General features: G+C 30.2%; 1 protein-coding gene across 1 annotated transcript in view; it reads left to right on the top strand.

The window, feature by feature from the left end:
• Positions 1-11,652, top strand: part of LOC133175526 (solute carrier family 12 member 4-like) — a 40,507-nt gene extending 28,855 nt beyond the window's left edge. The window contains exons 18-27 of the mRNA XM_061310642.1: positions 80-168; positions 653-759; positions 2,454-2,570; positions 2,684-2,773; positions 3,820-3,911; positions 4,035-4,130; positions 4,676-4,887; positions 5,511-5,546; positions 7,548-7,681; positions 8,200-11,652. Of these exons, the coding sequence (XP_061166626.1) occupies positions 80-168; positions 653-759; positions 2,454-2,570; positions 2,684-2,773; positions 3,820-3,911; positions 4,035-4,130; positions 4,676-4,887; positions 5,511-5,546; positions 7,548-7,681; positions 8,200-8,291 (1,065 nt within the window). The 3' untranslated portion in view covers positions 8,292-11,652. The remainder of the gene's footprint in view (positions 1-79; positions 169-652; positions 760-2,453; positions 2,571-2,683; positions 2,774-3,819; positions 3,912-4,034; positions 4,131-4,675; positions 4,888-5,510; positions 5,547-7,547; positions 7,682-8,199) is intronic.
• Positions 11,653-12,087: the final 435 nt, after the last annotated feature.

A 12,087-nucleotide genomic window follows, 5' to 3' on the forward strand; every position in this document is an offset into this window, starting at 1 on the left:
AGGCTAGATTTGTGTATTCTAGTAGAGAAATGAACTCCTCTTCAGTTGATTTTTATATGCATGAACATTTTGATTGTAGAAATTAAGCAGGACCATTGAGCAATTTGGAGTCAAGGGATTTTCAGATGTATTAGTGAGTGAGAGTGTTTCTGTTGGAATGTGCCATATGTAAGTATCCAATGATCTTATCATTCATACATTAAGGTTCATAAACCCTCTGCTCAATCATATAAAATGTTTCTTTAACTCTTATGATTTTCCAAAAGAAATGTATTTTTTAAGTAAAATACAAACAATTATAGCATAGCTTGCGGGGCAAAATCTGACAAAAAAGACACTTCAACTTGACAAGATTATAAATGAATAATAGACATTTATATCATGAAGAGTTATCTCTCTTATCAGAGTATCGATGAACCTTAAATCTAAAACAATTCGGGCCATTTTTGTTATGCAAATTTTATTTCATAGTTTATTGATACTTTAAAACAATGATTCACACTTGCAAAGCTGAAACCAAGGACACACTTTGGAGAAAAGTTAAAATAAACTTTAGAATAGGTAGTTTGACAATTTTCCATATGATATTAGTGTTTTCACTATAGTGTTCTTGCTTTATTGTGATCAGGAGAGTTACTTTAAAACATTTCAGGATTCAGAATGCTGGTTTGGGAGGTTTGCGACACAACACTGTGATGATTGGTTGGCCATACGGATGGAGACATGATCATAATGAGAGGAGCTATAAAGTCTTTCTGGGTCAGTGTTCTGAAGAGTTATTTCCCTTATTTCTGAGGAACTTTTAAAGATACAAAGTTGTAGGTGCTGAATAACTCATGAAATGTTGGAAGCTTGGAGATTATAAACTTACAATTGGAATCATTAATACTGTGTACAGTAAAACTCTTTTAGTACGAACACAGATATAGCACATATACTGATAAAGTTTTTTGCAATCCCCAGCCAAATTCCTAACAATTCCTTGTAAAGTTTTACGGATGTAATGAACTTGGATACAGTGAATTTACAGTTATAGCGAACTGATTTTGTGTCCCCTAGAAGTTAAATATAATGAAATTGACATCTTTTAAAGTAAATTTTTCAAAGATCTTAATTTTTAAAATATTGAACTGACAATAATTTTGTAAGTAGTTATATTTGACACTCAATTCAATTGAAAAGTTTTGATCTCCAAGATAAATTCTATATTTTATACTTCCTTAAATACATTTGGTAGTCATGCTTGAAGGAAAAATTGATAGAATAAATTCGCTTTGCATACTTTATGAATTCATTATATAGATATAATGAATTATAGATATAGCAAAGTAAATTCACAGATCCCCAGAACTTCGCTATAACCAAGTTTTGATGTATATCCAGATATTTTCCTCAGATACAAAGTTTTCAAAATGTTGATTGTCATAATGCAGATTCCTAAACAAATGCAAGTTAAATAGGGGTTTTCATCAATTGTTGCTGGTTTAAGGGAGCCGACTGGGGTTTTATTGTGTGAAAACTACTATAGAGAAACTCTTTAATTTTATACCCTATATACCTTACATTGACTTCAGTATACATGCCAAGTTTAGTGAAAATCTACCATCTGGTTATTTTTAAGGGACCGTTTCAAAATACAGGTACATTTACTATAGGATTATATAGGAAAATACCATTTTTTCGCACTTCGGAGCAAATTATACAAATACTACTATAGACTTTTTGCTCAAATTTTATTATTTGATGGGTAATACTATATTGTACATTTTGTGCAAGAAACACAAAATTCTACCGTCTGGTTTCCAGAGGGGGCATCTCAAAATGTCAAAATTCGTGATATTTTCCTGTTTTTATGGAGTAAAATAAAACATGACAGATATCACAGATTTACATAAAAAATAATAACAATGATTGCTATATTCTCAATTTCCTATGTTTAAAATTTCAAGAGCATATATTTTATACTTTTTATTTTATGGCATAATTAATGACCCCGCTTAAAGAACTTCGGTTATTCATAATGTCAAAAACACACTATTACGACGTCTCTCTACCCATCATTTGAAAAATCGTTAAACAAATTAGTTATTTAAAAACGTACTTAGATTTTTTAACCTCATATTTCCTAAATTTGTTATTTTTTATAAATTGTGTAAAAAAAGTTGCTTTAAAAGAGTAAATACACTTTATTTTACTATGCTGCGCGAAGTATTGCGCAATGAAAACCCCAGTCGGCCCCCTTAATTGTCTATTTTCAAAAATATGAAATATTTACCTAGTGCTTGTAGAAAACTGGAAAAATACTTTGGAGGGTTGATATTTGAGAGAGAAAGCAGTTGTCAAGATCCTGCAATCCTAAAATATAGCATATATGAAATTTTTTGTAGATATGATATTTGAATGCAGATGATATGATAAAAGATTTAACCAAACTTTTTCTTGTGTGTTGATAGATGCTGTGAAGAATATAAATGCAGGACAAATGGCATTGCTGGCTGTAAAGGGAATCAATTTGTTTCCATCATCCAATGAAAAACTCAAAGGAACCATTGATGTGTGGTGGATTGTGCATATCCTTATAAATAAATTTAAAATATAAAGTAAAGCAGCATTTCTGATATTGATTGTAAATTTTTTTGGACACCAGATTTGTTATGTAACTTATTTCCTTAACCCTTGTCACATGATGGAGGGATGCTGATGTTATTGCCCTTCCTGCTGAAGCAACACAAGACCTGGAAACATTGTAAACTCAGGGTCTTCACTGTGGCCCGTATCCTTTGTTTTCTTAAGCACAGGGTTGTCTAACTTTACAAGAAAAATTTGATTTCAGTATTTACTATGTACATGATGAATTTATTATTCTTTTTTATTACCTAACCTACTATATAAATTGTAATTAGGCATTTTGAACTGTTTCCTGATTCTTTTTAATGTTTTTGCAAATCATGAAACAGTCAAAACTGTTTACCCGGTCACAGAATGAACTGTTGCATGGCTGAACTGTTCCATTATGACGTCATAGTTAATTTCCCGTACTTTACAGCTATAATATTGAATTATATATAAATTGAAGCATTTTTATTCAATTTGAAATTATCATCTGAAAAGTAAACCTGATACCAATTTAAATATATATTCAACTTAATATCATTTCAAAGAAGAGGCCATGAACACCTTTTCTGAGGGTAGTTTGGGAAAAATGTAGGCCCCTTTCATTCAGTATAGATCTTTGCCATAAACGTCCAATATTCAAATTTTTAAGACATCATTATGTTGTTTACTACATGTTTTTTTTCTCATTTATTAGTGTATGATAATATCACACTCATTAATTTTTCTGATTTTACACCAATCGGTGTGAATATTTGATTAATATTCAACTTGTTTAGTTTGGTTTTAAAAAATAATACAAACTTTTGTCAATGTATTTTAAAAGCCATTGATTATTATGTCGATATCATTACTTTAAGAAATTATATAGTAGGTTAGGTAATAAAACACTTATTTCATGACAACTCGGCCTCGGGCAACAGTTTCCCAGGTCTTCCCCATTACCTCGGGACAACAGTTTGACTGTTCCCCTCATAGTCATGAAATAAGTGTATACTGTCGATAATTTTTTTTTTAGAAAGGGGAGTTGGTAGTGTTTAGTTGATAATTACTATTCAAGTTCTGTACTTCATTGCCTTCAAAAACATTTAAAGATGCTTTTCTTCAGAAACAATATAGATGTACTAGAATTCAGGGGAGGGGGGGGGGAGAGTTTTATTTCTTGTTTTGGTCTAGCAATAACTACTGTTCCTTAACTGTTGTAAGAACTTGAGGATAACACTATTCAGATGAAGAAGGACTTGGAGTTGTTTATGTATCAGCTTCGAATAGATGCAGAGGTCCATGTGCTAGAAATGGTGAGTTCATTAAAAACTGAAGATATAAAAACTAAATCTATAATGTATCTTTGATTAAATTAGAGATGTGAAAATTAAATCGTTAGTTGTGTAATTATCTTTTTTTTTTTTTTTTTTTCACAGAGTAACAGTGATATTTCTGCTTACACCTATGAAAGAACACTAATGATGGAACAAAGAACTGAAATGTTGAAACAGATGAAAGGAAACAAAAAGGAGGTATCGGCACGTATATCGTAGATTCCACTGACTCAGATAATTATTAGAAAGTAATATTCCTAGAATTAAAAGTAACAGGATTTTTAGATGGAGAAATTTACAGATAGATTTTTTTTTCTGTTTTATACTCGGTAATCACATTTTTGATGGATAAAGAGGACGTCGATAGTTAAAAATTTTGAAAGTATTTTGTGTGTAGCTGTAGGAGGCCTTATGTCTCACATAAGAATTCTGTTTATCAACATCATGCAGTCTTAACAAAGCAATGCAAAAATCCTTCTGAAGTTGACATTGAAAATTCTTTCTCTTGTACAGTAAAAACCTGATTACACCAAACACACTTATAATGAATTCACCTTACAGTGAAGTGATTTTCATTTCTTGTAACTTTAAAACATATTATGAACTATTTAGATATAACAAATTGCGTTTATAATGAATTAGAATTGTTTATACCTGACACTTCGCTATAAGCCTGTTTTATTGTATTCCTTTATTTTGTTATTGTTAATGTTCAAAGTATTCCTAGTTACTGTAAATTATAGGTTCAGTCCATCATTGACCAATCTCATGTGACTCCGGCTTCTCCCACCAAGATAAAGCTGGAACCGGTTCAGGAGGAGAGCCAGGGACCGGAGAGTTCAACCGATGAAGAAAAACTGGAATCTCACCAGTACACCTTCACTCCTGGTGCAGCCAAAATCAGTTCCTCAACCAGCAACAACGGGAAAGCAGGAGATTATCTCCAAATTAAACCGTGAGTATAGTGTCAAGCAGTAGTCGATTGAAAATTGCATTGTTAAAAGTCAAAGAATAGTCATATAAATGCTTTTTAATGTTTGAAAAGTTACACTGTACAGTTTACTTTATTTCCCTATCTATCTTACCTCTGTAACCTGTTGCAATATGACAACTTGTTGTCTCAATATATGTACTTCTATAAGCACACTTATTTGCATGTGAGATACATGTATGAATTGAACAGCTGTATCAATGTAACAACATGTTACAACATGTGGATATTGAGAATAGATAAGAATATTTGTCACAGGGCTTTTTAAATGCACTGTCTAATATACTTGGATATGTTCCTTTAATATCTTCAGTCAAACTTCATTATCTCAAACTCAGTGGGACCAAGAAAAATCTTTTAGATATCTGAGGTTTCAATATATTGAGGTTTAAATACATAAAAGAAAGAGTAGTGGGGACTTCCAAGTGACATATCCATGGTTTTTGAAATGTTCGTGTTCGAGATAACGAAGTTCAACTCTAGTTTTGAGGAAGAATTTTTTGCATTAACCCACCTGTATAAATACAGTACACAATATGGAGGGTGTTTTTGAGATATTACATTCTGACATAAGTATTATGTTGTAGCGATTCCAAATTTAATGGCAATCTTAATAAGAAACCGTAAGTACCTCTGTTCCCTGCCATCATTTCCTCCCCCACACTAATGCTCCCCCCAACAATCACATTTAACATTTCAGGTTCATTCATTTAAAAATTTTGCGTGTAGTGCACAGATACATAATAATCCTGCTTGATAAGCATTATTAAACAAGTCACAATTTTATCTTTGCATTCAAGTCCATTTCGATTACTTTTTTTTTAAATTCAGTTGTTTATTTTGGGACAAATTTTTTTTTCATTTGTACTAACACAGCTTTCATACAGTGATACCAAATAATGGAAATGGTTTGGCTATTTTGAAATTGAAGGGTTGCTAGTTTTTATTTTTTATTCATTGATTTCTGCATGTCTGTGTTTTGGAATGTTCTATGGATAAAGTGTAAGAATCCCAATCTGTTTGTCTTCGCTTCAGTTCATCCAACACATACTTGGAGACCCAAGATCTTTTTGATCTTGATCGTTCAAACCTAATTAAAAGAATGTTGATGAAAAGAAGTGTGCATTGACCTTGAAAATAATTCATAAGTTAAGACAAGATCAGACAGAACACTGTTTATTTTATTGCTGATGTTTTTTTTTTTTTGTCCAAAGTTACATTGTGTGACCTTGAACAAATCAGAGGTCAAGGTTACCATATCTATAGTATTTCTTCTTTCCCCCTGACCCAGTCCCATTTGCACTTTCAAGCTAAAGAATTGAAGTGACCTTGAACAGAGATAAAGAGTACTAAAAATTTCTATACATGTAGTAATATTTCGCTATTACTGGTAATATTATAATCATAAAAACTGTGTTCAGCTTATTTGCATATTTCATGCCTTCTTTCTCACTGTCCTTAACTGATTCAAATTATTTGAATGGGCATTAAATGAGTTAGAGAGAGCAAGGCATGCACATACTCAAATAAGCTGAACACAGTTAAATTTAAATGAGGATATTTTAACTCAGGATAACATATGAGGTTCCAGGAGAGAGGTTTTGACTTTTATCTCTCATTTTACATTACTACATCTTACACAATAATTAAGAACTATTGGAAACCATTCATCCATTTAACAACACCAAACTGCAGATGTAAGCTATAAAAAAAAATTCAGAACATTATCTGATTGATCAACTGTTTTCATTTAATATTCATAAGAATGAGGAAATTCTGCCTTATACAGCTACAGCTTTGTAGTCATTTTTAAAATGTTTCTAATGATATTTTATTATTCATTTAGATACAAGCAGTTCTGTGTATAAACCTGCTGATCAATAAACTGGCTACCTTTTCTACTTTGCAGCTGCTAGTCTGAATAAATATTATGTTTAAACAATAGATTTGAATGACACTTATAAGATTTAGGTGTTATAAATACATCTCAACTATCTCTGTATGGCTGAGTTTTCCAAATTACTGTAACTTTTATAACCAATAATTTATAACACATCAATTTTAATGTTAAATATTTATTCAATTCATATATTTTGAAGGAATTCAAACACTTGATTTGTTATTGTCTAAATTCATTAATTAAAGATAGATAATGCTTAATTCCACTCATTTTTACGGAGTTTAGCTCACCCGAGCCAGTGGCAGGAGTAAATTTTTCCAAAGGCCATGCATCTATTGTTGATTATATATTTGATTTCTTCTGCATAACATTACTTGAAAATATTAGACAGCAACAAAACCATCATATTTTGTGTTACATGTAGTCATCCTTGTACAGGATGAAAATGTTGATATACTAAATATGTTAATTTTAGAAAGACAAGACATATATGTCTCATAAGAATTATAGCCGGTGGGCCTCTTGTTTTTGATGAATTTTTATTCAAAGGATAAAATACAGATACAGTCTTGTGGATAATATATATACTATCATTAATTTCTAGCACACATATGTAAGCAGTGTACAATTTGGGATTTTAAACAGATTTGGATAATCACAATGCTATCAGTTTATTGCATAAAAAATTCTCATAGAACTTTTATTTTTAATATCTTTTTCACAGTGACAAGAAAAATATACGACGTATGCACACTGCCGTGAGGCTGAATGAGGTCATCATAGAAAAGTCACACGAGGCTCAGCTTGTCATTCTAAACCTCCCGGCCCCTCCCAAGTCCGAGGCAGCGGAACTCAATTGTATCCTTTTCTTTGTCACTGCCATTGAACAATTTAAAGTTACACATGTATATTTATATATTCTTGTTTTGAGCAATTTGAAAATTTAGAGTAGAAATGTTCAAAGCAAAACCTAAATACCAGTTCTTGTTGTCCTGGTGTCAGTTCGTGGTCAATGATGGGTGCTGAGTTACCAAACAAACAAACACACAGGACAAAACGTAAACATTACGAATACACACGATAAAACGTAAACATTAACAATAACAGAGCTCACGCCAGATGTTTGACCTCATGTTTTGAAGTATGTGGTTGTCATAGAATTTTAAGAATGTGCATGTAAGTTCAATTCATTAAACTGAAGGGTGTTTTTTAATTTTTTTGGAATAAAAATAAAAATTTAAAATTGTAAACAAAACAACAAGGCAACTGTCTACAGGCCCCTTTAAAACCTAAGTTGAAATAAAATGCATGAATACATGCAGTTATCGTTCTATTCTTCATACTACATTATTATTATTTGGCCTTAACTGAGTTAGTTATGGAGTATCTTGAGGTGTTGACCGAGGGCTTAGACCGAGTGCTGATGGTCAGAGGATGTGGAAATGAGGTCATCACCATCTACTCATAATTCCACAAGAATAAATCTTACATTGGCAAATCAAAGAGGGGAAAGTGGGGAAAAAGATTATATATCTTCTTGTTATGAACTGCATATGCAGAGACCATCTGGAAGTATTTTTGGATGATAGTTGATTTTGTTCAAAACAGAGAGGTAGAACTTTACTTATTTTTAAACAATATGTGCATGTTTTACAGATACAGTAATATTAAAGCTTGTATTTTTTTAATTATATTTTTCATCTGTATGTGATAAAGCAATAAGGGCCAAAGGATTTTTCTTTTACATGAAGGGGGAAAAAATTGAGACATATCAGTATAACTGATTGATTTTCACATTTTTTTTTATTATAACAAAAAGTAAATTAGTCAATAATTTTCCAGAAATAAATTTTGCTAGTTGTACTTTAGCTAATGTCAGTTTATATTTATATTCCCACCTTTTTGCTGCTGGTTATGTTTATTTTTAACATGTGCAGGTGTTTCAAAGAGAATATTTTTCAATGTAAGTTTGGCTTAAATTATGACATTAAATATTGATGTGAAATGCCAAGAAAGGTAAAAAGAAACATGCCTGATTTCTCTCTGATAACAAGTATGTTTTTACTGCTCAGTAGAATTGCTTTAATTAAAAGTCAGTGGCTCGAAATTAATATTGAGAATTTTTTGTAATTATAAGTTGATTTGTTTATCCACCCTTCACTTAAGGTGTATTGACCATCTAATAAGAGAGTTAACTCTAAATGGGTTTAATTACTTGTGTTTCCTTTAGAAATTGTCAGTTTTAAAGGTATTTTCTTTGAAACTTTGCGCCACAAGGTATACAGAAATTGTTTGCATTTCAATACAAATTTAGATTTTTTTTTTTTAAGAAAAAAATCGTATGTGTTAGAAAAAAAATCATATGTGTTTTCTTTTGTCCTAGTGATAATTTTTTTTTTAATTTTAGTTGCCATATATATTTAATATAACCACTCTTGAATTGTATAAAGTACATGTTTGTGCAGAGTTTACCTGACAAATGCTGTCAGATATGTAGTTAGTTACCAAATATACCTATGATAATTTATGAATATGTGTTATATTTTTATTAGAAGAATCACAGAAAATATATATGGATCTAAATGTATTATGTACAGGCTCAGGATATATGTAACTGCTTTCAGATTTTTACGTTTTTATTAAAGTGCCACTTTTAGTTTAAGTGACGTTTATTTTATCAGTGATATAGCCAATCATACGTTGTTTTATTTGATCAATTTACTGTCTCATATATGTATATAATTATAGGTTGTATTAAGCCAGTGTTAGAAGTGATATCTACATGTTTTAACCAAATCAAAGAATTTTGTAAGGAAAAGTGTATTATTTTATAAGTACTCAGTATTTTTTTTTTTTGTAAAAGCATGCCAGCAATAATTTAACAAGTAATCATAATTGATCATCATTAATTTATTCAATATTTCTAGTCGGTTTTATGACACACTTTAAAGTATATGGATTATATATTGAATTATAATTATTTTTCATTCAAAAGCTTGGTGCTAGGCTGCATGTCTGCTTTGACTGCAAAAATCTAAAATATATATAGCAGTAAAATTGATTTTTGGCAATGCATTGCAGTTATGAGATATTTGTTTTCTATGCCTAACTGAATGATTTCGAGACACAATAGATGAAAGTTTTTTTTATGAAAATAATAGAATAATCCTATTACAAGTAATCGTTTAGATGGGTTTAAAGTAAATTACAGTGATAGGTTTTGCAAACTGTACTTCACAATTTACAATAATAGCTGGACTAGAAATTACTAGTACATTTTATGAACTTCATGAAGTGATATGATACCCCCTTCAAATATATATTTGTGTCTGTCCATCACTGTAGAAATGAATTTCTCGAAGTTACTGTATTTTATTTTAAATTCCCCAATCCATTTGACAATCTCATTTTAAATTTTTTAGTATAGAGTGATGTTTGAGATCAAATATGAAAATGTATATAAAAAAAGTGGTAATTTTTCTGCAAAGCATTTATATGACTCTTCTGATTTTTCTATTTACGTCAATAAGTATTTGAAATTCATAGAAATTCAATATAAATATGAATCACATGCCCTTTTTCCGTTAGAATAATTTTGTAATTTTTTTTATACAGATATTTCTAAATGACAATCCATTTTAGAAATTTATAAGCGAAGGAAATTTTAAACCAAAAGAAAAAAATCAATCAATCATACATTTGAGAAATAAAAACCTGATTGGTTTATCCCATAAAAACATCTAGTCTTACACTTTAAATTATGTATGTAAAAGTATTTTACTCCATTATATGCTATGGTTTTATTGCATTACATGTAATGATAATTGCATCGCTTCCTGTTTATTGGGGTTTTTTTTTGCATTGAGTGTCTTTTTTTATCATTATTTTAACATTTGACAAAATACGTTTCCTGTTTAATATACATATTTAAACCACACCTTCCATAAAAATAAAATGTTATTTCTAAGAAAAATGCAATTAGCCAGTTTCATTGCCTACCGGCTATAGCATTGAAATAAGAATGTGGACTGATATTTCATGCAAAGAGACGTATATTATAGAAAATGCTAATCAGTGATCATGAATAATTGATGTACTGGTATTTCGCTATAAAAGCTGATGGTACTTTTTTCTGTATTTTGAGGAAAGGTACAGCTATATGTTTCCAAAATATGTTTTTCATGGTAATGCAAACCCCTTACCATTATTCAAATTATCCTCTTCATTTCTTGAAAGATACTTATATATGATTTATGTCTGGACTTTTTTCCCTTCCAAATAGTTGAAAACTGCAGTGACCAAAATAAATATGATATACCAAATATTTATTTCATACAACATATATGTAAAATTTATATCACTTCAGCCATATCTCAGGTAGATATAGAAGAAAGCTTTGTATTTACTTCACCATATACAGTCAAACCTCTATCTCGAACTCGATGGGACCGAGAAAAAACTTCAAGATATCCAAGGATTCGAAATATCGAGGGTAAAATACTTAAAGAATAAGTTGGGACTTCCAAATCACTTTGACATATCCATGGTATCTGAGATATCGAAGGTCAACTGCATTTTAAAATTGATAAAATGTTTATTGATTTCTGATATTTGTTGATCAGACTTAAAATTTTAGAAATGAAAATCTAACAGGAAAAAAATTTTGATTTAAAAGGTAGTTTTATAATATTGTTCAGAGAATTTTTGATAGATATTCTTCCAGAACTAGTAATGGTAGTGTGGGTGTACTAGTCAAGCATGACCCCATGACAGGTGCTTGGTAATTGATCAAATGTATTAAACTCATTAAGACTGTAAACTTGTATATGTACATGTGCTACTGTATTCCTTAATCTTTCTTGAGGAAGATTTTTAAATCATTTATTTTTTTTAAGGGAGGTAATTTTTGAGGAAAAATGAATGTCATGTGGCAAAACATTGTGTATTGCTATTTCGTTTTTCATGATATGAGATGTTACAAAGAATGGTATATTTTATCAAGACTTGTTGATAAAAGGTGTATTAAATATTGCAAATGTGTCTTCAAGAACTCATTGTTAATTAATTCATACTTAGTAGTTTTAAATAGAAGAATTTTTTTTATGATTTGAGCTAGAAGAAAGAAAATTGTCTGTTGAAAATAGAGAATTTTGTGTAGAAATTCAATGATTTATGTGACGTTTAAGTGCAATTTTGATTTTTGTGATTGTTGTAGTTTTATTTGATGTAGAGCAATTTAATTTAATAAGGCCAGATTCTGTTTT

Source organism: Saccostrea echinata, unplaced genomic scaffold (genome assembly GCF_033153115.1).
Source record: "Saccostrea echinata isolate AGI-Se365-2 ecotype Australia unplaced genomic scaffold, CSIRO_AGI_Sech_v1 ptg000062l, whole genome shotgun sequence".
Classification (NCBI taxonomy): Eukaryota; Metazoa; Mollusca; class Bivalvia; order Ostreida; family Ostreidae; genus Saccostrea; species Saccostrea echinata.